General features: G+C 46.5%; 1 protein-coding gene across 3 annotated transcripts in view; it reads right to left on the bottom strand.

The window, feature by feature from the left end:
- Window positions 1-15364: 15364 nt before the first annotated feature.
- LOC140907149 (sodium-dependent neutral amino acid transporter B(0)AT3) overlaps window positions 15365-27649 on the bottom strand; it is a 103464-nt gene continuing 91179 nt past the window's right edge. For 2 of the 3 annotated variants that reach the window (XM_073332436.2, XM_073332437.2), the window contains 2 exons: window positions 19187-19349; window positions 15366-15788 (listed from right to left, as the gene is read on the bottom strand). In XM_073332436.2, the coding sequence (XP_073188537.1) occupies window positions 15633-15788; window positions 19187-19349 (319 nt within the window). In that variant the 3' untranslated portion in view covers window positions 15366-15632. Of the gene's footprint in view, window positions 15789-19186; window positions 19350-27649 lie in introns of all 3 variants that reach the window. The other variant, XM_073332438.1, reaches the window with a different exon arrangement.

The following is a 27649-nucleotide window of genomic DNA, read 5'->3' as shown; positions in this document are numbered from 1 at the left end:
AATGTGACAATCAGTATGAGTGTAGGAAATGTCCTGCATTCAGGCAAGTATGTACAAACTGTACTAAACCCAACCATTATGCTAAAAAGCGCACATAGTAAGTGCAGATGATAGGAATTCCTCAAGTGAAGAGGAAGAGATGTTCTTAAGCTCAATAATGGAAGAAGCTGAAAACTCAAAAGATTGGCTAATTAAAATGTGTGCACAAATGGCACATATGTGACATACAAGATAGATACTAGGGTACCGGTAAATGTAATAATAGAAACTGAAATAGTGGTAAGGAGCACATAAAAGTGGAAAAGTCAAAATGTCTGTGAAAGACTATAATGGAGGAAAAATTCTAGTGTTGGAAAAGTGCATACTGACACTTAAATACAAAGGCAAAATGATAAAACAAGGTTATGGTGATGCACAGAGGCAAGCATCCAGTCTTGGGCCACACGTGTGTGAGATCCTTGGTCTCATTAACAGGAGTCAGAAGACTCCTTAGTAATTGTAGAGAAAAAGAGAGGGATTACGCTTGTGAATGGACCCAAAGGAGTTTAAAAAACATAAAAAGAGAACATTTCCACTTGCCTACAAGAAGTTAAATATTGTCTGAGATGACGGAGCCAAATTCTTTAGCATTGGCAGGATTTTGGTGGATCCCTTTGGACACAAAGAGCTTCAAGATCTGCAGTTTCAACACACCAGTTAGCGGAAGATATAGCTTCCTAAAACTGCTTTCAGGATATATTTTGCTCCAGAAGCATTTCATCGTACAACACGCCAGATGCTAGAGGGTCTAGTGAGAGTAAAAGTGAACATAGCTGACATTACTTTTGGGCAGCACTGCTATTGAACATCAGGAACAACTGAGTAGAGTACTGGAAATTGTGAGAGCTAATAGCCTTAAACTCAATAAGGTCAAATGTCAATTTCAAACAGAAATAACATACTTGGAAGAGAGACTGACTTCACAGGAAAAACAACAAGGAGTCCTTGTGGCACCTTAGAGACTAACCAAATTATTTGGGCATAAGCTTTTCATGCGCTAAAACCCACTTCATTAGATCCATGGAATGGAACATACAGTAGGGAGGTATAAATACACAGCATATGAAAAGATGGAAGTTGCCTTACTAAGTGGTGGGTCAGTGCTAACGAGCCAATTCAATTAAGGTGGAAGTGGGCTATTCTCAACAGATGACAAGAAGGGGTGGAAATCACTTTTGTAGTGCTAATGAGGCCAGTGTAAACAAGGTGGTCCATTTCAAACAGTTGACAAGAAGGTGTGAGTATCATCAGGGGAAAATTAGTTTTTGTAGTGACCCATCCATAGGGAATCTTGCCCGATGAATCAAAGATTTTGGGTATGTTTGTAGTTTGACCGAGAAGTGTAATTTCCAACTTGAGGAAATTGTACTAACTCTGATCAAATTAGCATGCCAAAAATAGTGGCATGAGCAGCAGGACAGACCAAGAGTACCTGACTAGCATCTCAGGCTAAGAATGTCTCTCTGAGCTGGGAATTATACCCCCAACTTGAAGTGTAGACATAACCTCAGGCATTAGTTAAAATGCCAAGACCTGAAGATTTCAAAAAAAGAATTCAAAGGCTGCTAGGCATGTTAAGTTATTTCAGTAAGTTCATACCTATCAATACAATTCACAAAATTTACCTAAGACAGTTCCTTCACAAGGTCACCAAATGAGCATGGATGCCAGAGTATGAAAGGGAGTTAAATTATTTAAAGCGCATATTGACATCGGCTCCAGTGCTGCAATTTTTTGATCCAGTGAAAGATATTAAACTTTCCAAAGTTGCCATGAAAGGAAGGCTGGGAACAGTACTATTACAATAAGAAAAGGAGTACTTGTGGCACCTTAGAGACTAACCAATTTATTTGAGCATGAGCTTTCGTGAGCTACAGCTCACTGTAGCTCACGAAAGCTCATGCTCAAATAAATTGGTTAGTCTCTAAGGTGCCACAAGTACTCCTTTTCTTTTTGCGAATACAGACTAACACGGCTGTTCCTCTGAAACCTACTATTACAATGTTATGGAAGTGCTTGGTTTCCAGTTTGGTATGCTCACGGGTTAGGATATCTGCAGAGAAGATGTACGCACAAATTGAAAAAGAGACATTAGATCTAGCATATGGATTTACAAGATTTCACAACTTTCTCTTTGATCGTAGCTTCAAAGCAGAAACTAATAACAAATCGCTGATTGCAATACACAAAAAGGGATGTGGAGAAGCACCATCCAGGATACATAGTGACTGCTTTTGAAAATACAGAAGTATGATGTGACCCTAGAATTCCAGCCTGGATACCACTTAGTAATGACACACTCAAAAGCATATACTCCATCTGCCAGTACACTCCCTGATGATCTGGAACATACTTATGAATATGATAAAAACATCACGTGCTATATGTCAAAGAAGTCACCTTCTTCATATTTGGTGATGACAGAGGAAGGCAAAATCTTATGAAGAAATTTTAAGCATCTGCTTAAGATACCTGAGAATTTGGCAGAGACAAGTGAAGTGACAGAAGGCATGCAAGTTGAAAATAATTCGCCTAATAATGCCTGCTAATGACTCTGAGAGTGAACAGTCTGTTACACAAGGACTTGCATAAAAGTACTCCTGGGGGGATTCTGTGCCAAAAAATTAAAAATTATCCACACAACATTTTAAAATTCTGCAAATTTTATTTGTCAAAATAACACCATATAATCATGCCAATTTCAATTATTTTGGTAATTTATTTCAAAATACCTGTCAGTAAGTATGTTTGTAACAATACAGAGACACATACAAATTCCCCCAGGAGTAGAAAGTTAAAGAAACCTCTATGACAGCCTAGTTCCTGTTTCTCTGCTGCCTCTTCCCCCAGAGCCCAACCGAGGGGCCAGACACGCTCATCCCTCCCTCCCAGAGCCGAGCCATGGCCTACCCAGCCCAGACGCACACACACACAGCCCAGAGCCCTGGCCCAGACACTGACATCCCCTCCCTCACAGACCCCAGCTGTAGGCGCCCCCTGGCCCAGACAGTCACACCCCCTTCCTCCTCAGCCATGCCCCCCCCAGCCCAGAGAGTCACACCCTCTACCCCCCAGAGCCCAGGGATCCAGAGGGAGAAAGAGCCTGATGCTGAGTGCCAGGCTTGCACGGAGTTTCCTGCGTGCTGCTGCCTCCTTCCTTCAGGGTGTGCTGGGAACTGCAGCTGCTGGGAACCCTCCAGTTCCCTCCCCACCCACTGGCCTTTTCTTCTATTTGCGAGCTGGGCTGTGCCGGGTCCAGTGGCCCCTAGTAGCTGCCAACATCTCTGCAGCCCATTTCTGTGGGGTGGGAAAGGAAATTCTGCATGCACAGCATTAATTTCTGCAAAATTCTGCATCACACAGTGGTGCAGAATTTCTCCAGGAGTAAAGTGGGGGTGTTGCAATACAGCAGATCAGGAAGACTGCTGAAATGCCTTAAGAGACTGATCAGGACATACTAATATTGTGTTAAAGCAACATGGAGGCTTGTTAAATTAGCTATTGTATTTATTATTCTTTTAGTTAAATTAAACTGTGTCTTAGTTCAGTCAGGAAATTTTAGAAAGGTCTCTAAACAAGGGAAGGTATGTTTCAGTGTAAGTTCTCCAGGAAACGTCAAGATGCCACATGTCCTGTATGCTCTTTATGCAACTTCTCTGTTCTTGTGAGGTGCTTCGTGCTGGGACAGAGAAACAAAGGAGCCCAGGACAGGGCAGTCACAGGCTGCAGCTAGAGAATAGTAGGAAGTTGTATCGTATTTCTGTACATAGTTTATATTCTTAATGAAGGGCTTATCTTGAAATCTGTTTGCTCATCAGTAAGATTCTACATTGTGTACTGCATTGTCATATATGCTGCCAGAATGCTAGAAATCCCTACAGCAAGAATAGATGATTGTGTTCCTATCCTTGTACAACCCACATAACTGAGCACAAAAATAATTGGTTTTTCTTTTTTTCCTTCTAGCCAGATGCATCTCTCCTCATATCATAGGGAGAGCTGTGGCAATTCGGTGGATGTAATTCATGCACTAGGCAATACAGTTGTCCTTAACACAATGAAGGGCAGTTAGAATGCATGCAGATAAATGAAAGAATATAGTTCCAACCCCCTGCCCCCCTTCTGCAGTCACAGAGGAAGGTTTCTGATAAAGGGGGGGGGAGTGAAAACAGCAATAAAAATAAATGTAATATTTAACAAATTAAGAAGAAAATAGCAATGAGTACGGATTCACAGTAAGGAAATGCAGACTATTGGTAAGGGAAGCTAAAGTTATCAATGAAATTCTCAGTTTATGCTCAATGGGGCTAAATACATGAAAGAATTCCTTCTGATTGTATATCAGGAACAAATGAAATGTCAGCAGTGGTATAGGAAAGGATGGCAAAATTATCTATGATGTAGTAAAATCATCAGTGTTCCATAAATACTTCTATTCTGTATTTTGAAAGAAGCAGGATGACTATTCACATCTTCAAGTGATAATTAAGTACTTTCTAGTCTATCAGTAACTAGGGAGGATGGTAAATAGTAACTATTAAAGTTAAACATTTGGCAAAATTCGATAACTTGTGCCCAGGAATATTAAAAGCTCTCTGAACCATTAAAGTTGATTTTTAACAAATATTGGAACTTTGGAGAAATTCCAGAGGACTGCAAAAAAGCTAGAATTGAGCCTATATTTCTTAAGGGTAAATGGGATGAAACGAGGCATCTCTAGGCCTGTTAGCTTGACATCAGTCCTGGAAAACTGATACGGAATACCATCAGTAAAGAATTAAAGGACAGGAACATGATTGATGCTAGTAAACATGGCTTTACATAAAATAGTTCTTGTCAAACAGACTTTGTCATGAGAGTCAACATTTGGGGCTAGATCCTCAGACTAGGGTGACCAGATGTCCCAATTTTATAGGGACAGTCCCAATTTTGGGGTCTTTTTCTCACATAGGCACCACCTCCTGTCCCGATTTTTGACACCTGCTATCTGGTCAGCCAACCTCAGACTCAGTTTTACACCACCACTGGGCCAGAGAACGAACATTTGCTTTATAGTCCAGCAGTAGGGGACTTATCTTGGATGTGGGAAATCCAGGTTCAAATCATTATTCCAATGACTAAGTATTTATACCAACAGATACAGCAGAAACAGATTCAACAGGAGTGCTTGTGAGAACCATAGCCCAGTGCCTACTCTCTAGAGATGTGGCTTCAGGTCGGGCAAAGGAGCAATTTGAACTCTAGTTTCCCACATCCTGGCTCTAACCACTGGTCTAAAATCTATTGGGGGAAAGCTTCTCCAACTGTGCTTTTGTGTGGGGCCCAATCTGTTAGCCTCTGAGAATAGCTATTAGGCCAGGGTCCACAGGCAAGAATGGTGTGGGAACACCTAGTTTGTCAATCTTCCTGGGACTTAGGCGTGAGATAAGTACTGGGCATCAGGATTTATGTGGCTATGCACATGTACAGTGGCATACTTTTAGGCAACTTTATTGGCAGAAATTTTCATAGATTCCAAGGGACCATTGTGATAATTGTGTCTTACCTCTTGCATAACATAGGACATAGAACTTCCCCAAAATAATTCCTGTTTGAACTAGAAGACATCTTAAAAAAAATTCAGCCTTGATTTAAAAATTGTCAGTGGTGGAGAATCCATCTTGGTAAATTGTTCCAATGGTTAATTACCTTCACTGTCAAAAATTTACGCCTCATTTCCCGTCTGAATTTGTCTAGCTTCAACTTTCAGCCATTGGATCGTGTTATACCTTTGTTTGCTAGATTGTAGAGCCCGTTATTAAATATTTGTTCCCCATGTAGACTGTGATCAAGTCACCCTTTAACCTTCTCTTTGGTAACCTAAATAGATTTAATTCCTGGAATCTATCACTGTAAGGCATTGTCTAATCGTTTAATCTTTCTCGTGGCTCTTCTCTGAACCCCCTTCTATTTATCAACATCCTTTTTCAATTGTGGGCACCAGAACTGGATACAGTATTCCAGCATACCACTGGAGCCAGTGCCATGTACAGAAATAAAATAACCTCTCTACTTCTAATTGAAGATTTCCCTGTTTATACATTTGAGGATTGTGTTAGCCCTTTTGGCTACAGTGTCATACTGGAAACTCATGTTGAGCTGATTATCTATTGTGACACGCCCCCCCCCCAATCTTTTTGATGGTCACTGCTTCCCAATATATTTATAAATAGGAAAAGGAAAAGGAAAATGTTTTCCGAAAACAATCAAAGATGCTTGGGGTTTAGATGCTAACTAGTTAACTTATGGAATAATAATGTATTAATATATTAATGAAACACAGCTGATAGAGATGGTCATTGAAAACAGTTCATGCTGTAATTTAATTATAAACCCTTATAAATTCTACTATTGTACATTTTCATTAGTCTGTGTCACAATTTATCTTTACTTGAATACTGTGTATAGATTTTGTATAAATGGTTTTCATGGATTATTTCTGCATACATAGTACTACAAGATAACACCCATGTATCTATGATTGTAGAAACATTGAATGGTATTTAATTGTATTCCTTTGCCCTGTTAAGATTCACAGGTTTCCAATTTTGTATTGTTTACTATTGGATCAAAATTGGGTCTTTTGAAATCTTTTTGGTGGTATTTGCTCTTCACAGGTGCTTATTTGGTCTCTACCTTTTAAAATGTAATTTAGAACAGACAATTATATGCATTATTTCTGGGTTTTTTTATTTTAACTTGTTTTTGTCCCCAAACCCACTTAGTGAAATTAACACTTTGGGACAGTTCAGAGTTTGTAAAAATAATAAAAATATTGAATTCTGATTCATCTCAACTTTATGCTTTGGATTTTATTATTATACTGAGAGCTGGGGCTTCAGTGACTGAGGACTTGTCTTCATACAGCTGCTGGTCGATCTAAGTTACGTTGGTAGTGTAACTCAAGTCAACATAGCTTAGATCTACTTACTGCTGGGATCCACACTGCACTATGTCAATGGGAGACAGTCTTCCGCTGATATTGCTTCCGCCTCTCATTGAGGTGGAGTACAGAAATCGATGGGAGTGCATGTCTTCACTAGCCCTATTAAATCGATGCTACTGCATCAATTGCAGCAGCACCAATTTAGCTCTGTAGTGAAGACAAGCCCTAAATCACATAGAAATAGTGACTAAGGAAAAAATGTGGTGAGTAACCTTACTGAACGGAAAAGCTGTAACACTACTCCATTTGAGAAAACTGATTATGACTGTCTGTAAATAATGATTTTTCCCAGTTGCAAAAATAATTCTCCAAACTAATTGCAGCATGAGGTATTTCCTTCCAGAAACTGTAATATGTTTTCTGTGTCCATAGGTAAAGTTACCTGATCTTTCTTTCTTTCAGTTTGTCAGTAGGGTCCATTTAATATTTCTTTTATGGGATTTCACTCTGAACCTGCAAACACTTACACTTCTGAGAAAAGACCAGGAGAGCTACTTATGTAAACAAATGTGCATAGTGTTTGCAAACTAACAGATTTGATTCTGAGAATGTCTCTTTAACAAAACTGTTTTGATCAGAATAGATTTATACTTGGTAAAAATCCACTTCAATCTCATTGCAATCCATTTTATTAGTATTTTCTAAGAAAAAGTACTTAAACACATGCCTAAATTTATTAGCTGTATTGGTACATAATTACCTGTAAGGTTACAAGATCAGAAATTAAGACAAAATACTATTTCTACAAAGCACTAAACAAATAACATCCTGAATACTTCTACAACATTAATTAAGCAATGTGTTCACACTATTTCAAGATATGACTGTGGCATGGAAAATGAGATTAATGATGTGATAACCTCTGACTACTCTGCCTATGGTTCTGAACCAAATAAAGTTTTTCTTAGAATCTATAAAACCTGATGGTGTACCAAGACTATAGGGAGGTATAAGACTAATCCTTTGATCATTGTATCCAAGTTTAATGTAAGTATTGTTTTTTTTTCATTGCTAATATTTTATTCTGCTTCTTGGAAATCCTATGAATATAGTTTTTGAATGGATAGTTGCATAGAATGACTTACAAAAACTGTAATATACTCAACAAAAAGAATCCTTACCCCAAAGAGTTTACAGTTGAAGCCTACAAATAGGTAGGTGTTTGTTATTGCTGATAGCATTTAGGAACAGAAAAGTTTTGATAAGAGAGGTAAAGGAAGAGTTGGAGGGAGTTTGTTATATAATAATTAGCAAATACAGTAGCACCAAGTATAAAGGCAGGCTGGGAAGAAGGTACAAAGATGGCAATGGGTGAAAGGGGCCCAGGGAACAGTCAGGACTGAAACTTGTGTGGCATGTAAGAGCAAGAGAGAGTGTGTAGGAGGGACAAGATGATGTTGGAAACCAGAATTGTGAAGCTGTTTGAAAATGAGAAGGGAAATAATTGACATGTGTATACTCTAGAAAAAACACAATACTGGCCATTTACAGTTCTTCTTCGAGTGATTGCTCATGTGTATTCCACAATAGGTGTGCGTGCTCGCCATGTGCACCAGTGCTGGAAGTTTTTCCCCTAGCAGTACCCCTAAGGGAGAGCACCCCCACCCCCCCGCCCGGCAGCGCCTACCTGGCGCGGTATACGTAAGTGCCCACAGTTCCTTCTTGCCACCAGTAAAGGTGCGTCAGAACTGCTCAGCTCCAGCTTTGCCGCAGCTCGTCCCCAGAACTCTTCGTTTGTTCAGTAGTACCTGTAGTTAGTTAGCTAATTCAGTTGGTTTAGTTAGTCATTGAGCCTGGGCCGGGGCATGCCCCGCGCCCCAGGTTTTAAGTCGTGCGGCTCTTCTAGCTGCTCTATGCCAAGGAGCGACCCGCACGTGAAAGGTGCAAGATCTGCAAGTCTTTCATAGAATCATAGAATATCAGGGTTGGAAAGGACCTCAGGAGGTCATCTAGTCCAACCCCCTGCTCAAAAGCAGGACCCATCCCCAATTAAATCATCCCAGCCAGGGCTTTGTCAAGCCTGACTTTAAAAACTTCTAAGGAAGGAGATTCCACCACCTCCCTAGGCAACGCATTCCAGTGTTTCACCACCCTCCTAATGAAAAAGTTTTTCCTAATATCCAACCTAAACCTCCCCCACTGCAACTTGAGACCATTACTCCTTGTCCTGTCCTCTTCCACCACTGAGAATAGTCTAGAACCATCCTCTCTGGAACTACCTCTCAGGTAGTTGAAAGCAGCTATCAAATCCCCCCTCATTCTTCTCTTCTGCAGACTAAACAATCCCAGTTCCCTCAGCCTCTCCTCATAAGTCATGTGTTCCAGACCCCTAATCATTTTTGTTGCCCTTCACTGGACTCTCTCCAATTTATCCACATCCTTCTTGTAGTGTGGGGCCCAAAACTGGACACAGTACTCCAGATGAGGCCTCACCAATGTCGAATAGAGGGGGACAATCACGTCCCTCGATCTGCTCGCTATGCCCCTATTTATACATCCCAAAATGCCATTGGCCTTCTTGGCAACACGGGCACACTGCTGACTCATATCCAGCTTCTCGTCCACTGTCACCCCTAGGTCCTTTCAAGCCCTAGACTAAAAAAGAAAGGGACATTTGGCTCCGGCCCATCCTGATGGAGTCGGCGCTGGCTCTGACCCTGGCACGCCGCTCCGAACCAGTACCTGGCACTGCGGCGTCGGTATGCAGAGACCCTCCAGTACCATCGTGCAGTCGGTACTGCTCCCTGTTCATGCGCCACGCCAAGAGGACCAGGAAGACTCCCTCTTCGCTTGACAAAGCCCTGGCTGAGATGATTTAGTTGTGGATTGCTCCTGCTGTGAGCAGGGGGTTGGAGTAGATGATCTCCTGAGGTCCCTTCCAAACCTGATATTCTATGATTCTATGAATGGCACCAAGGGAAGTCTGGGACAGAAGCTAGGCCCATGTCAGGTAGTCCTTAATCCCCTTTGGGCCCTAGGCCTCCAACTCACATTGAGTAGAGTAGCCTGGCCCTTTCGGAACAGGCATCTCCAGATGTCGGGATGCCACCTACGCCCAAAGCAATCCAGGCAGCCAGGGACATCATGTCCATGCCGGTGCCCGGAGCTCTTCCAATGTTGGCCTCATACTCCAGAGGCAAGCCGCCGCTGGGATCACTGCAGTCGCCACTGGCCCGATACTTGTCTCAGTCAAGAGAACGTTCCTGACACCACTTACTGCCCAGTGACCATTCAGGACTCAGTCCATGTGGATCGCCCATGACACCAGCCATACTGTCCATTTGGGTGGCGTCCGACCGGGACTCCCGACACTGCTCATCTTTGCCAAGCGAATATCAACGGGACCATGGCAGACATCACCAACGGTCCTCCTCTCGCAAGAGATACTGCCATCGGTCACGGCACAATTGTCGACGCTGTTCCCGCTCGGACTCCCTTTCCAAGTCTCCACCAAGGCACCATAGCCCTGGGCATCGCCAGATGCAGGTCCACCTGTCGAGGCCATTCAGAGCAGCTACTTCCGTCAGTGCCGCTCCTTCGCATCAAGATCACAGTCCCGTGACCAACATAGGTCCCAGCACCACCAATACTCCTGGTCCAGAGGAAGCAACGGATCATACACCAGCCCAGACTCCCCTCACAGCCACCCGTCTACAGGCCAAGCTAGCCAGCCCAAACAGCCAGCCCCGCTGGTGCCACAGCAAGTGCAGTGGCACCAAACATCATGGCCAGCGCAGTGGTACCAGCGAGCACTGTGGCCTCCAGCGCAGCACCCGATGGGGGTTCGCTCGGTGGCCAGGGCCTCGGAAGCACCATCAGCATCCATCTTTAGACCGCCAGAATAAAGGACGGTTGGACCTGTGTCCTCAGTACCGTACCCGGAGTCCGACTAGGTGGTGGATCCTCTGGTGCCGGACAAACACCCAAAGCACCGCACTAGCTTCGCCCCATCCGGAGGAGCTCATTGCAACCCTGCCCTCCCTCTATACAACAGGAGAACTACCGGGCTCACCAAGATCTCCTAAAAAGTGTGGCAGCAAGCCTCTACCTCCAGGCTGAGGAGATGGAAGGGCCCTCAAACTCCCTGTTCAATGTGCTGTCCTCTTCAGGACCAGGCAGGGTGGCCTGGCTGCTCCATGAAGGGGTGGCAAGAATTTCAACCACCCTGTGGCAAAACACCAGCCTTGTTGGCTCCCATCTCTAAAAAGGCAGAGCACAAGTACTTGGTACGCACGAAGGAACACGAGTATCTGTATACCCACCCGGTGCCCAACTCTTTGGTGGTTGAGTTGGTCAACCAAAGGGAGCGGCAGGGGCAACCAGCCCCGACCCCCAAGAACAAAGACTCTTGGAGGCTGGATACTTTCAGGAGAAAAGTCAAGCTTCCAGCTACTAGTAGCAAACCATCAGGCTCTCCTGGGTCGCTCCGAGTTTAGCCTCTGGGAATCCCTCCCCAAGTTTGAGGACTCCCTCCAGGAGCGCAGTAAGAAGGAGTTTGAGATGCTCATGGAGGAAGGGATGGCGGCCACAAGGGCATCCCTGCAGGCCGCTTTGGATGCAGCAGACATGGCTGCATGGTCCATGGCCTCAGTGGTGTCCATGAGATAGGCGTCATGGCTTCTGCTCTCTGGGCTCTCCAGCAAAGCGCAGCTGTCAGTGCAGGATCTCCCTTTCAACGGGAAGGCTCTGTTTGCTGAGGAAACAGACACAAGGCTGCATGGCATGAAAGACTCCCGCACGACCCTCCAGACCTTGGGCTTCTATGTCCCTCCTCCGGCAAAACCCAAGTCCAAGCCTCAGCAGACTCCAGCCCAGGCCGCCCTCCCAAAGTATGAGGCCGCCCACAAAAAGCAGTGGGACTATAGAAAGAGCCCGCAATGGCAATTCCAGTCAGCCCCCCAGCCTCGGTCTTCTAAGGGAAAGCAGGCAGGCAAAAGGAGCTTTTGACGGGACGCTCAGGGGTACCCTGCCAATTCTCAGCAGGGACCTACCCCCAGTAAAGCTCCTTTTCTCCAATTGGTTGTGTGCTTTCCTCCCGGAATGGTCGCGGCTCACCTCGGACTGATGGGTCCTCAACACCATCTCCTGAGGTTACACCCTTCAGTTTACCTCCTCCCCGCCCAACCACCCTCCGCCTCTGTCCATTTTCAGGGGACCCCTTTCACAAGGGCCTGCTCAAGCAGGAGGTGGGGCAGCTCCAGTACCTAGGAGCTATAGAGGTGGTGCCCAAGGAGTTCCTGGGCAGGGGGTATTACTCCTGGTATTTCCTTATCCCAAAGCGGGACTCAGGCCCATCATGGACCTGTGAGGCCTGAACCACTACATGGTAAAACTCAAGTTCCGCATGGTTTCCCTGGCCTCCATCATCCCCTCCATGGATCCCAGGGACTGGTACGCTGCCCTAGATCTACAGGACACGTACTTCCACATCCACATATTCGAGGGGCACAGATGCTTCCTTTGTTTCATGGTGGGACAGATTCACTACCAATTCATGGTCCTACCGTTTGGTCTGTCCACTGCCCCCAGGGTCTTTACAAAAGTGTATGGCGGTGGTAGCGGCCTACCGCAGACGCCAGGGGGTCCAAATATTCCCATATCTGGACGACTGGCTAGTCAAAGGCACCTCCTGGTTGCAGGTGAGGGATCATATATTGCCTGCTGTCCACATGTACTGCCCTGGGCCTGTTGATAAACAATACGAAGTCCATGTTAGTCCAGATCCAACGCATAGAGTTTATTGGGGCGCTACTGAATGCAATGTCGGCCAGGGCCTCTCTCCCACCAGACAGGTTCGAGACCCTGAAAGGACTCATCGACTTGGTCACAAGGTTCCCAGTGATGACAGCCAGGGTTTGCCTGCAACTGCTGGGTCACATGTCTGCGTGCACATATGTGATCCGTCACACCAGACTCAGAATGAGGCCCCTCCAGCTCTGGCTGGCCTTGCAGTTCTCCCAGGCCACCTACAGAATGGACAAAGTCCTCACTGTGCTGAACTCGGTGATCACCTCCCTGCAGTGGTGGTCCATCACAAACAACATGCTCCAAGGGATCCCATTCAGGGACAGGGCCCTGTCGTTAGAGCTGGTGTCCGACGAATCGGACCTGGGGTGGGGAGCCCATGTGAGGAACTTTCAAACCCCAGGCCTGTGGTCTCTACAAGACCTACCCCTTCATGTAAATGTCAAGGAACTCAGGGCAATGTGACTGGTGTGTATGGCCTTCTGTTCGCATCTGGAGAGCGAGGTAGTCAGGGTTGTCATGGACAACACAGCCGCGATGTTCTATATCAAGCGGCAAGGTGGGGCCTGATCCTCTGCCCTCTGCCACGAAGCACTTAGTCTGTGGAACTTCTGTATATCCCACGACATCTACCTAAAAGCCTTCCACCTTTCAGGCGCCCGGCATGTGAGGGTGGATCACTTGAGCAGGGATTTTTCCTCTCAGCATGAGTGGTCTCTACACCCAGAAGTGGCTCACCAGCTCTTCCAAAGGTGGGGTACTCCCCAGGTGGACCTATTTGCAACTGGGGAGAACCAACAATGCCCCTGCTCTGGGGGAGGCCTAGGGAGGGGTGCTATCTCTGATGCCTTTCCCCTGTCCTGGTAAGGCCAGCTCTTCTACGCCGCTCCCCTGTTCCCTCTGATCAGCAGGGCCCTGGAGAAAATAAAGACGGACAAAGCCAGGGTCCTCCTCATTGCCAAGGCATTGCCCCAGCAGCACTGGTACGAGACTCTCTCGGCGATGGTGATAGCCATGGCAGTTGCTGCTCTGCTCTCTCAGGACCAGGGCTGCCTCCTCCATCCAAACCTAGAAACGCTTCACCTCACGGCGTGGCTGCTCAGTGCCTAGGTGTTGAGGAAAGGACATGCTCGGAACAGGTTCAGCGTGTCCTCCTCAAAAGTGGACGGCCCTCCACTGTCCGCTCCTATGTGGTGATGTGGTCTCGGTTTTCGAGGTGGGCGGCAGGCCAGGGTGTTTCCCCAATGGCTGCCCCGATCCAGCTTATCCTTGATTACCTCCTCCACCTGAGGACACAGGGACTGGCGCCCTTGTCAGTCAGGAGGCACTTAGTGGCCGTGTCGGCCTTTCATCCCCCGGTGCAAGGGCACACGGTGTTTTCCCATGCTATGACTGGCCAGTTACTTAAGGGTTTGGACCATCTCTACCCATATTCCAAGCCCCTGGTTCCACAGTGGGACCTAAACCTGGTGCTGGCTCGTCTCACGGGGGCCTTGTTTGAACCATTGGCCACGTGTTCCTGGTCTCACCTCTCATGGAAGGTGGCCTTCCTGGTAGCTATCACGTTGGCCAGGTGGGTCTCGGAGCTCAGGGCCCTAACCTCCGAACCGCCGTATACGGTTTTTCATAAGGACAAGGTCCAGTTTCTCCTACACCCCACATTCCTCCCGAAGGTGGTCTCCACCTACCACATGGGTCAGGACATTTTTCTGCCAGTCCTCTGCCCCAAGCCTCACACAACTAGTGAGGAACGCCGTCTCCACACGCTTGATGTGAGGCGAGCTCTGGCTTTCTACCTCAAGCGGACCAAGCCGTTCAGAAAGTCTTCGCAACTGTTCGTCATCCCAGCTGAGCCTGCAAAGGGTCAGCCAATTTCCATTCAGCAGCTTTCTAAGCGGATCACTTCGTGCATCTGTTCCTGTTATGAGCTGGCGGGGGTTCCCCCGCCGCTCATTGTGAGGGCACACTAGACTTGGTCGCAGGCCTCGTCGGCTGCCTTCGTGGCCGCGTCCCCATCCAGGACATTTGTAGGGCCGCCACATGGTCTTTGGTTCACACGTTCACCTCTCACTATGCGATCGTCTCCCAGGCCAGGGATGATGCCGGGTTCGGCAGGGCGGTACTCTGCCCTGAGAACTTGTGAACTCCTATCCACCTCCAACAGATATAGCTTGGAATCACTTACTGTGGAATACACATGAGCAAACACTCGAAGAAGAAAAGACAGTTACCTTTTCCGTAACTGGTGTTCTTCAAGATGTGTTGCTCATGTCTATTCCACATCCCATCCTCCTTCCCCTCTTTCAGAGTTGTCTGGCAAGAAGGAACTGAGGGTGGGGGGAGCACAGCCCCCCTTCTACCGTGCCAAGCAGGGTCCCCTGGGGGGCACATCCACCTACAGGTACTGCTAGGGGAAAAACTTCCAGCACCGGTGCACGTGGCAAGCACGCACACCTATTGTGGAATAGACATGAGCAACACATCTCGAAGTACACCAGTTACGGAAAAGGTAACGGTCTTTTCTCTGAAAAAAACAAGTTCTTGAGTTAAAATGTAGCATATTGTACTCAAATGGATTAATATTGGTGCTAATATCTCTCCACTATAAGAGATACTTTAGTTGTCAGTGCTGTATCTATGTGTATGGGCATGAAATGGCCTATTAGATATTGAGAAAAGGAGAAACATTAGGGAATAAGGAGATATTGACAGTAATTTAAAGAGAAATACTGATGGTGCTACTGTCTAACAATTAAAATTTTCACATATTTTGCTGATGTATAGTTAGGATAAATACATATTCTTGAACTTATAAAAAGCATTATCAGTTTCCTGAGGTGCCATTGGTAGTGTTTTCACAGGGTTAGGTTCCTTCCTTCTTTCTCCTTCCTAGCATTCTTTTCATCAGATGATAGAATGCTACCATAGGTATGAATATACAAGGAAGGACTACCAACAGGACACAGATGGCCAGTATCCAAGCTGGATAGTCTTTCTCCTCCTTCATGGGAAAATCTTTCTATGGAGATAAAAATAAATATAAACAGTAACTGAAATATATAATGACTTATGGCATCAATTGACATACATGGAAAAATAAGAATAAAAAAAGAAGAAAAATTATGCTAGCAATAAAAACAGGGGACCAGTGACACTGTTACTGTACCTGTTCTTCCAAATTGAAACATGAAGGGGTTTTAATGTATACATTTTACTGTAAACAAGTATTTAAACATACAGATTGGCATACATGAAAAAAACAGTATAGAATAACTTTTTAAATCTCAGATAAAACCAATTATAAAAACAGAAAAATTAAGTTTATATTGAACTTAATCCCATAATTTTTTAACTTCATAAATCAGAAGAACTGATTTTTTTTCAATTTTGGCATTTTCAGTTGCAATTTTAGGTCACAATTTGTCCTTGACTCTTGTGTGGGTTCAAGAACCATTCCATCAATTTTGCATGAGGCTTACAAGAATCAAGCAGCAGGTCCAATGCTAACAGGGAGACAAAAGGGACATTTCCCTCCCCACCCCAAATGATCTTCAAAGAGTTACAAATTATTGTCAGAAAGGCCACAATATGTACAGAGTTATTCCGTATGAAGCAGTGGAATAGCAGCAGATTGGAGAGTCTTCATCCTTTATATAAATTATAAATCACAGCAAAATACTGACACAGTAGCCAAATGTTGCTTTTTGAAACTCTCAGAATCCAAGATTTTCCAAGGGTCCAACTGTCCCTTGGATTCCTGGAAGGTTTTGGGGTTTTTTTTGTTTTTTTTTTAAATAGCTACACCCAGGGATCCCAAAATGCTCATTCTCTCCCCTGCACTCCCCCATAATGGAACCCTAGAACTGGCCCTGCCAAGCAGTGTTCCTTCAGTGTGCCCCTACTGAGAAATATCTTCTCAAATGGGACAAAGAAGAAGCAGGGCCAAAGCCCTGCCCACTACTCACAACAGTTTACAGGGTGGATGAGACAAACAGAAGGCAGCAGGATGCTCTGTGTTAAAGAACACTGTTATCTGTCATGTCTCTCTGTAGACTAGGGAGCTCAGGGAAGCACAGTCCTTCTAGGAAGTACTGCTGAGGTAATATGAGTCTATACTACCCCCTTTCTAAGGCCTTGTCAGGATTGGAGAACTAAGTTGATTGTAAATGAACCAACTGTTTTGGACCTATTGTAACACAAATGATTCAGTGTGTCCATACAACCCGTGCTGAATTTTGTTAAAAGACAGCTTCACTCTTGCTCTTTTTCCACACTTGCGCTCAGTTGCAATGTCCTCTCGGTAACTATCTCACAATACCTGCTACAGCTGTAGATGCTCTGCAGTCGGAAGGATTTTCTGCAGGCAGTGTGGGATACATCTTGAAGCATATGGGACCCCTTGTGGAAGAAGTTATCAAACTTTCACTATCTCCTGGGAAACTCCCATAATTCTCATGGGGGTATCCCAGAACTCGCTTGATGTCAGCACAGTTACTAGGCTGTTTTGCAATATGGAGCCCAGGCGGAATGTTCTGTTGTCTTCTTTGCCAAGGAAGAAACATTTGTGCTGGAGCTTTTGAGGCATCTTCAGTGAGGATGTTGTGAGTATTCTGGGGATTTCTGTAGAGAGTCTTTGACCAATATAAACAGTGCATGCACCTCAATGGGGAAGGTTCTTGCAAGCAGTGCCTTCATGGCTGCAAGCCATACAGCGAGATGCAGTGTACATTGTGGAATCCTTTTGGAACTAGACCACAGCTACAGTTTGGTGGGACCACATAGTTCTCAAGACCTGGGGTAATTGGCAATGGCTGCAGCACTTCATTTTGAGGAAAGTGACATTCCTGGAATGCTTTCCTGTGCTGGTCCCGACCCTGCAGTGGCAGGCAGATATCTAGGTTAAGTGTTATCTACCCTCTTTTGAACACAGAAAAGTGAATGGCAGTTGCTCTGTGGAAGCTGGCCATACCAGATTGCTATTGGTCAGTGGAGAAGTATCATAAAGTTAGGAAGGCAGTGTGGCTTAGTGGACAGAGCACTGCACAGGGATTTAGAAGACCTGGGTTTTAGTCCTTGTTCTTCTGCTGGGTAATAGGCAAGTCACAGCCCTTCTGTGTTTCTCAGTTGTCCCAGCTCTAAAATGGGGATAACAATACTGATATCCTTTATAAAGTGCTTTGAGACCTACTGATGAAAAATACTATGTTCAAGATATGTAGTATTATTTAATCCACCATGGAGATGTGCAAAGACAACCATCATGTTTTTCAGTGTCATGTTATCAAGGTGGCCAATGGTCCATTACTTAATGAGGGACTAGAGCAGTTAGTCTTCCCAAATCATACCAGAACAACTGTGTATCCAGGTGCCCATTCTGTGTCTTCCACGTCAAGCCAAAGACTACATTAAAAGATGGAGTATAGCTATTTGATGATGTGGACCTTAGTAGATCCAAGGACCTCTAGATCAGATGTCTAGAAAAATGTATGATGTGAGAATTTCTAAGGATTTAGTACTCTTTTAGAGAGAGTCAAATAGAACTCTTCGTAACAATCTTGGGACTAATTGTGATATTGGGGGCCCTGCATAGCCACTACTACCCTGCATTATGGGACCTTATACCGAAAATGTGCACAAAGCAAATAAGAAGATTCAACTGAACAGATGCTGGGTGTAAACTGAGTGTGTTTTGGGGGGATGGTAGGCCAGCTGGAGATGACTTTTGACTTGCAATTACTGTTTTGCTTATTTGTTTTCTCCCTAATTTCTGCATTTTGCACAATGTATGTGAAAATAAAGGTATTTAAAAAGAATGAAATGTGCACGCCTCCACTTTTGCACAAATGGACCTGAGAGTAGAGCTGGACAAATAATTGATTTTCAGTTCAGCCAGCAAACTGAAAAATCAGAAGTAGTATTTAGTTTGGTTCTGAAAATGTTTGGAATTTGTTTTGGAAAAGTCCAGTCAGCTTCAGAAATGTGTGTGTGTTCCCCTCATCACCTTTAGGCCAGTTGTTATGGCACTTGCCTTGGGATATGGGAGACCCAGCTTTTGAGTCCCTCTGCTGAAGAAGGAACATTAACTCACTGCTCTCCCCTCTGAAGTGAGCATCATAACCACCAGGCTATCGACTCTTTGCGGTTGGATTGCTCTCAGTTGCTACTGTTGAAGCTGTTCCATATAAATATTTAGTACTCACTGGGCCAAAACGAAAGACAAATTGACTTTTTAGCCTGGTGATTAGGGAGGTACGAGATATGGATTCAAATGTCTCCTCTGAACCAGGAAGACAGAAGATTCGAATTACATCTCCTACCTCCAAGGTGAATGCCTTAATTTGGAAGCATCCGGAGATAGGAGAAGAGTGTAACAATGTTTTTTGAAAATAAATGGATTAAAAATATTGGACAACATACATATTTAGGATTCCAGGCTCCATAGCTTGGTTGATTCTGGGTCTGAAGGCTAACAAAGGCAATAAAGACTGTAAGCATTAGCAGAGGGCTAATAATTCTCCACGACACCTGCCAGTAGAAGTTTGGTTGTCGTCCTGTCATCCATTTCACATCATCACTGAACCTATGAGCCAAATAATGTTTACGATTATTTTTAGATTTATACAATTTTTTTACATTTTTATTGAGAAGTATATTATATATTCTTATGTCCTTACCCTGGATTTTAATTAATAACAAAAACCTTTAAGTTACAAGTAAGAGGCCAGATCCTCAGCTTGTGATTTCCATACTTTTTAATGTTTGAATTGTTCTATAAATCTGCTCAGTGGTATGTGTGCACATGTATTGCTCTTAGAAACCTTAAACCAGATGCTCAGCTGGATGCAACTGTATTTACATCAGCTGAGGATTAACCCTTCCCCCCCCAACTAATACAGCACACACACATCTTAAAAAGAAATTATCAGTGACCATCCCTTTATCTGTGCCCCCAAATTGGTATTACGATGGCAGTGTCTCAGCCAGCTTCCACTGAAATCAGGGTCTAATCTTTGATATTACTGGGATCTGGACTGAACTTTAATACGCATTTTAAACATGATAAATATGAATAATATAACTGCATGTATCATTGTGTATTATCAAGTTTGATGGTTTTTTATTACATGAACAGTTTGTTTTAATGTATAGGACAGATTTATAATCTGGAGTGAGAATTATGTTTATTCTATGTTCAAACAGTGGTTTTGTCTCCAATTATATTAGTCTAATTAGAGAAAGTTGGAATTATTTTGTTCATTAGAAAGTCTGTTTGGATGTCTTTATACTCTATGGGTTCTGGGGGACAGATTAGACAGACAGATTGATGAAATTCAAATACTATTGAATCAAATGTATTTTGTGGATAGTATTATGTAAGGCCAGACTTTTTCCAACTCTACATTAAAATCTCTAAATATTTAATACAGATAGCTTAGCGGAAGCGATCTACTGAATGCTTAAGGTCGTTTAGACTTTGTAGTGATTGTGAGTGTTGATGCAGGGGGCACAGTTAAGTTTGCTTGGGTATCAGTCAGTGGCTTTTTTTTTTCTTCCTACTCTAATTGTGTGCTTGAGGGATGGGAAGGTGTTTGGTGAGAGAGATCTGATTATTAAGGTTGGTGTTAAATTATTTAGGAAACCTTACCTTTTGATTTACAATTTTTAATTTTAAAATTGATTACAAAATATTTAAAGGTATGTCTTCTCATGAATTAACTTAGCAGCTTCTGTAGTAGTTGAACAACTTTTTATTTAAATTCCTATTTTAAAAATGTTTTAAGTGAAGCTTCTGTTAAAATTTAAATGGGAAGTGATACCCATAATGCTTGCAAAACCTCTGTTCTATATAGATGCTATATGCCCTATATTTAAGGCCACATTTTATTCATGGGTATTTTCAGTAAAAGTCATGGACAGGTCACGGGCAGTAAACAAAAATTCACCACCCATGACCTGTCCATGATTTGTACTGTATACCCCTGACTAAATCTTGAGGGGCTGGCAGCCCAGGGGCTGCCTCAGATGCTTGGGGGGGGCGGGCTACAGGTGCTTGGGGGATGCAGCCAGGGAGGTGCCGTGGGTGCTCAGAGGGGGAGCGGCCTGGGAGGTGCTGTGGATGCGAAGGGGATGGGGTTGGCAGGCTCAACACTGCTCCCCAGAAGTGTGATATCTCTGTCACTCAGCTCCTAGCTCCGCATGCTGTCCAGACCCAAACGCCACCTCCGCAGCTCCCATTGTCCAGGAACCATGGCCAATGGGAGCTGCAAGGGTAGTGCCTGCAGGTGGAGGCAGCATACAGAGTTAGGAGCTGAGGGAGAGACATCTTGCTGCTTCTGGGGAGCACCCCCCCAAGGTAAGCAACACCCAGAGCCCTCACCCCCTCCTGCACCCCAACCCCCCTCCTACATCTAAACTCCTGCTGCTGCTGGCGGGGGGGTGAGGGGGTTTTGGCCTGAGACTGCCCCAGCAGACCCCAGGCCAGCTGCACCGGCCACTGCAGAAGTCCCAGAAAGCCACAGAATCAGTGACTTCTGTGACCTCCCTGACAGATTTGCAGCCTTACAGATATTCCATAAAAAACTGATAAATGAATAAGAAGTCAGTAAAGTGAGATACTCAAAAATAAAAATAAAGTGTCAAGATTAAGGTTGTCCATTCAACCTTATGAACAACCACCATCATCTGTGATGATGCTTCTCTTAATGATTGAGGAAGAGTAGTAGTTTTAACCAGACTATTAACAAATTAAATAATTTTTAAACAAAACAAGAATAATTTGTAAAGTTACTAGGCTCCGCTTCTGGCGCTTCATTTCTTGGATTCTCTGATTTCCTCAGCTGCTAAGATATCCAAGAACTAAATCTGGGGGTTATGATATCTGACAATTACATAGTAGCCTTTGCAGAATTCTATTCCTTGGTAAAAGGCAAGGAGAAAGTATAACCATTATAAATATAGACAATTATAAAGAAAGAGGTAAGCACATAAGTTTTAGTCAAAGGATTAATTTCAGGCCATAAGGGAATTTATTTATATTTATTAATTTAATTTATATATATTGTGACAAAGCTCTATCCTTGCCTCCATGGGTCCCATGTTTCCTGGCGGATTTCGCTAGCCTCAGAGGCTCACTGTGATCCTCCACGTAACCCTTCTCTCTCTAGAGACAAGGGTCACAGTCTACTGAGTCATTTTCATCATAAGCCAGCGAGGGAGGTGAGGAGAACTTATCCTTCCTTGCACAGTCTCTGTTATCTCCCAGTCTCAGTGATTAATCAGGGGGCAAAAGTCGGGGGGGAGCCCGGGCCCACCCTCTAGTCCGGGCTCCAGCCCAGGGACCCTAATAGTATCAGCTATGGTAGCTGACCCTTTAGAAAAATGACATGTACAATTCCCTGGGCTACTTCCCCCACAGCAGCCCTCACTTCCTCAAGCTCCACTTCACCCTTACCCCAGGGCCTCCTTCCTTGTGCCCGATATGGTGTGTACTACTCAACCTCTCCAACAGCATGACTTTCTCCCACAGCTCCTGACATGCATATCCACCCGACTAACTGGGAGGCGTTTAACTAGTTTCAGGTGTCCCAAGCAGCCTAGCCTTCTCCCCGCCTTCTGGAAAGTTCTTAATTGGCCCCAGGTGTCTTAATTGACCTGGAGCAGCTGCCATTTCACTTATCCTGGTACCAGGGATTTGTTTAGCCTGGAGCTAATGTATCTATCTCCCACTACTTTTCCATAGCCAGCTGGCCTTGTCCAGTCACAATATATAAATTTTATATAAAAAAACATGCCAAAAGAAAAATAAATATCTTTATATGAAGATTTATTTCCTGATAGATGAAGAAATTTAGACAGACAGTAAGTGAGTGGAGATTTTAAAGGGCATATCAGGGAGAACAAATAACAGATAAGTTTGCTTGTTGCTTGAAGGAAGTTGTGAAGAGAAGAGTGTGGGAAAAGGATTCCTTTCATCCCAGGTACTTTGGGAGAGTCCACATGTGCAGCCCATCTGGGTGTTACACTGAGGAGAGTATTTGGTGCTTACTGTAAAGTTCTGAAAATGTTACAATAATACATTAAAAACAAACCCACGTATAACAGTATGAAGGTTCTTTTAAGGTTGGGGGATAACAGGGTACCACTCCAGCTGTACGAACTGTGAGATGGCTAAAGTAGATGCTGGCCCCCATTCCAGCTGCTAGCTATCTTCAGCGGCCAGATCCGTGTGGGTCTCCTGCAGGTACTACTGGGTACCTTCCCTCCTGAAGGAAGGAGAGCACCTGGCACCTGCGGAGACCCAGCCTACAGCATTCAACGTTGCAAAGATGATGGGTGCCATGAGGAGGGCTGGGGGGGGGGGATCTGCACCAGCAGGGATGCTCACAGCCCCCATTGGGCCGCACAGCAAACCATGACCTATCTCATAGTCGAGCAAGGAGTCACGGAAGCCGTAGACCCACTGGTAGGCTGCAGGGGCCTGCTTCTCAGTCCTTTTACCCTCCCCCATGAGGGCCCTCAGGGCCCAGAGGATTTGATGAAAATCCCTCCCAATCACTGGAGAGCAAGCTGCACTTGTTGCAGGAGCCATGGACATCTTCCAGAAACTCCCACAGCTCCTCTCGCAGCATATGGGGGGTGTGTGGTCATCACTGGCCCCCAGCCTTCCTCCAGATGGGCTGCCGGCACAGCCCTGTGGCCCACTGAGATGGGCAGACATAGGGAGGACCCCCCCACACACATGGCCCCTGATAGGCTGGCGCTACATGGTCCACCTCAGACCCCAGCTCAATGGGGTGCAGTGGAGGGAAGATAGCAGCCCTTAGTGGGTTGGGACAGGAAAACACAAAGGCCGCTCCCTAGGGATCATCCTCTGGCAAAGGGAAGGAGACAGCCCTAGGAGCGGCAATAGCATTGCAGGAGGTGGAGGGGATAGGGACAGGGCAGGGGTCAGGAACAGGGCTGGAGAGAAGGGCAGAGACAGGATCCTGGGCCCCAGTAGCCTGGTCACTGGGCAGTGTCCCCTCTTGGTCTGGCTCAGGGGTCTGGGGGGTGGGAAGGAGGTCCCCAGTGATGCTGGGCTCAGGCTCTATGGCAGGTGTGACAGCCATGGCATCAGGAGGTGGACAATCTTTAGAGTGGGGAAGGAACTCTGGCAGGCCCCACCAAACTCTAGGGTACAGATGTGAGGACCTGCATGAAATACACCCCCCTCCCCAGCCTATTCTTACCAGCTTAGGTTAAAAACTTTCCCTGTTCTTTGTTTAAAACGCTTGGTGGTGACAGCATACGGTTCAAGGACAAGGCAAAGTTTGTACCTTGGGAAAGATACCACTTGGAGAGGTCTTCCCCCCAAAATATCCCCTCAAGCCCTACACCCCCTTTTCTGGAGAAGGCTTGATAAGAATCCTCACCAATTTGTACAGGTGAGCACAGACCCAAATCCTTGGATCTTAAGAACAATGAAAAATCAGATTGTTAAAAGAAGAATTTTAATTAAATAAAAGGTAAAAGAATCACCTCTATAAAATCAGGATAGAAAATACTTTACAGGGTATTCAGATTCAAAAGAGAGAGGATCCCCCTCTAGGCAAAACCTTAAAGTTACAGAAAACAGGAATAAACCTCCCTCTTAACAGGGAAAATTCACATAAAACAAAAAAAACTAATCTGCCTTGCCTGGCTTACCTATACTGGTTGCAATATTGGAGACTTGGATTACGATGCGTTGGAGAAGATGGATTTCTGTCTGGCCTGTCTCAGTCCCAAGAGAGAACCACCATGTAAACAAAGAGCACAAACAAAAGTCCCTCTCTCCCCCCACCCCCCAAGATTTGAAAGTATCTTGTCCCCTTATTGGTCCTTTGGGTCAGGTGCCAGCCAGGTTAGCTGAGCTTCTTAATCCTTGACAGGTAACAGGATGTTGCCTCTGGCCAGGGGGAATTTTATAGCACTGTATACAGAAAGGTGTTTACCCTTCTCTTTATATTTATGACAGGGCCCCTGCCAGAGAAGGAGGTCGGTTGCCCCGCACCAACGAGGGATGCCCCGGTGACTTGGGTCCTGGCCGCGGGGCACTGGCTGTCGGATGTGTCCCATTGTTCGGTAGAGGTAGCACCGGGCCTCCCCCATGGAATAATCTACCCAGTAGCGGGTCCCCGGTAGGGGATGAGGAAGGACCTCTCGAGCATCTCTCCGTCAGGCACTGCCAGCTGCAGTTGAAGCTGCACCTGCCAGTGGAACGAGAGGACATGACAGAGGGCAGAGTCTTTGCAGCCCAGTAGGAGAGGGCTAATCATGGATATAGGTTTCCCCAGAGTAGAGAGGATGGGTAACAGGGCAGCATTAGGAAGGAAGGGAGGGATGGAGGTCAGGACTATTCAGACACCCAGGTCCTCCAGCGGGTCCAGGGGGATGAACATGGCCCCCACCACCAGGCCCTTCTCCACTGCCTCCTAGGCGGCAGCCTCCAATGCTAGGAAGAACACGACCTTTCCATACATCTTGGAGGCTGCTACAATGGCTGTGGGCCCCACCACCCTCACCAACGCCTACACGTAGGTCTCCACATGAGGTAAGGCGGGCACCAGGAGGCAATGAGTTCCAAGAGATCCTGGACCAGATACAGGTTGTCGAAGATGGTGCGGTCCGGGACGGCGTAGGTCTGGTCTGAGTGGATCACATCCGCCAGCACGGACCCCAGCCGCAGCGAGATGGCTTTCACTATGACCTTGTAGTCCATGCAGAGGAGCGAGACGGGATGCCAATTTTGTAAATCGCGGAGGCTGTGACTGGGTCTGGGCCGAGGACGTCCCAGAACATGCGGTAGAACTCCACGGTCAGCCTGTCCATGCCTGGAGATTTATTGGTGGGCGTGAGGCGGACGGCTTCAGAGAACTCTACCAGAGTGAGAGGCAGCTCTAGCTGGTCTTGGTCGCCCGCACTGACTATCAGAAGTTCGTCCCAGAGCACTCTGCAAGCGTTAGGATTGATCAGATCCGGGGAGAAGAGGCCTGCGTAGAAGTCATGGGCACTCCCACACATCTCCACCGGATCTGTGAGGGGGGTGCCGTCTTCTGCTAGAAGGCAGGTGACATGTTCCTTGGCCCCCCCCTCATTTTCTCCAGGGCGTAGAAGAAACGGGAGCCGCGATCCATCTCCCGAAGGAGGCGGATGCGGAATCGAACAAAGGCACCTTAGGCCTGATGGTCCTCGAGGGCCCAGAGCTCCTCCCGCTTCTCCTGGCATGCCCCACAGAGGGATGGAACCTCAGGGCTGGTGACCAGAAGCCTCTCTAGCTCTAAGACCTCCTGTTCCAGCTGCCCTATTGCTGCATCCCTCCATCAGCTGGCGCCCCGGGTGTAGTCACAGCAGAAGAGCCAGACTCACACCTTCCCCAGGTCCCACCACAGCCGTGCCAAGGAAGACGCTTGCTCTTGCCAGGCCAGCCAGAACTCCCAGAAGGACGCCACGAAGCCCACATCCTCCAACAAGCTGTTGTTAAAATGCCAATAGGCCAGCCCCGGCCTCTCTGCACAGAGAGAGGCCGTCACAATGGCTAAATGATGATCGGAGAAAGGGGCTGACCGGATGCTGGAGGAGTGGGCCCGTGAAAGGTGGAAACATGATAAGTAGATGCGGTCCAACCAGGAGTGTCACGACCGATGGGCCTCCACCCGGACAAAGGTGAACGTCGAGACGTCATCCAGGTGGTGGTCACGCCAGATGTCCACCAGGGAGTGATGGTCGACTATCTCCTGGAAGACATCCACGGCAGCTGGGCACTGCTTGGTCCCAGAGCAGTCCCGCTCCTCGAGGGTAGTATTAAAGTCCCTGCCCAGGATCAGGCACTCATGAGGATCCAAGGTGCTGAGGAAGGCGGACACCTGCTGAAAGAAACGCAGCTGATCCGGGCCCAATGTCAGGGCATAGACGTTAACAAGGTTGACCACAAGCCCCTCAACAGGCGGCCTGGCACAGCCTCAGCAACCCCCAGCACCTCGGGCCGTAGGTCGGGGGAGAACAGGGTCGCCACTCCAGCCGTATGAACTGTGAGATGGCTAAAGTAAATCCTGCCCCCCCCCCATTCCAGCCACCAGCTGTCTTCGGCAGCTGGATCCGTATGGGTCTCCTGCAGGAAAATCACAGAGTACTCCCCATCCCGGAGGAAGGGGAGCACCTGGCACCTGCGGAAACCCATCCTACAGCCCCGGGTGTTGAACATTGCAATGGTGAGAGGTGCCATGAGGAGGGCTGGGGGGTGGGGAGGGGAGGAGGATCCTCACCGGCAGGGATGCTCACGGCTCCCAACGGGCCACACAACAATCCATGACCTACCCCATAAGTGAGTAAGGAGTCATGGAAGAGGCGGACCCGCTGGTAGGCCGCGGTGGCCTGCTTCCCAGTCCTTTTAGCCTCCCCCATGAGGGCCCTCGCAGCCTGGAGAATTTGATGGAAGTCCCCCCCATCGCTGGAGAGCGAGTTGCACCTTGTTAACGGGAGCCATGGACGTCCTCCAAGAACTCCTGCAGCTCCTCTCGTAGCGTATGGGGGGCCGGGGTCACTAGCCCCCAGCTTTCCTCTGGAGGGACCACTGACACAGCCCCATGGCCCACTGAAACGGGCAGACAAGGGGCGGACCCCCGACGTGGCACCCGATGGGCTGGCGCCACGCAGCCCCCCTCAAACCCCAGCTCAATTGGGGGCAGCGGAGGGAAGATAGGAGTCCCTGGTGAGTCGGGACAGGGAAATACAGAGGCCGCTCCCTGGGGGCTATCCTCTGGGAGTGAGGAGATGATGGTCCCAGGGGCAGCAATGATATCATGGGAGGTGGAGGGGACAGGGATCCAGAGTAGGAGCAGGGCAGGGGTCAGGAGCAGAATC

This window comes from Lepidochelys kempii, chromosome 2 (genome assembly GCF_965140285.1).
Source record: "Lepidochelys kempii isolate rLepKem1 chromosome 2, rLepKem1.hap1, whole genome shotgun sequence".
Lineage (NCBI taxonomy): Eukaryota > Metazoa > Chordata > Testudines > Cheloniidae > Lepidochelys > Lepidochelys kempii.
This window is presented reverse-complemented; position numbering and strand designations above follow the sequence as displayed.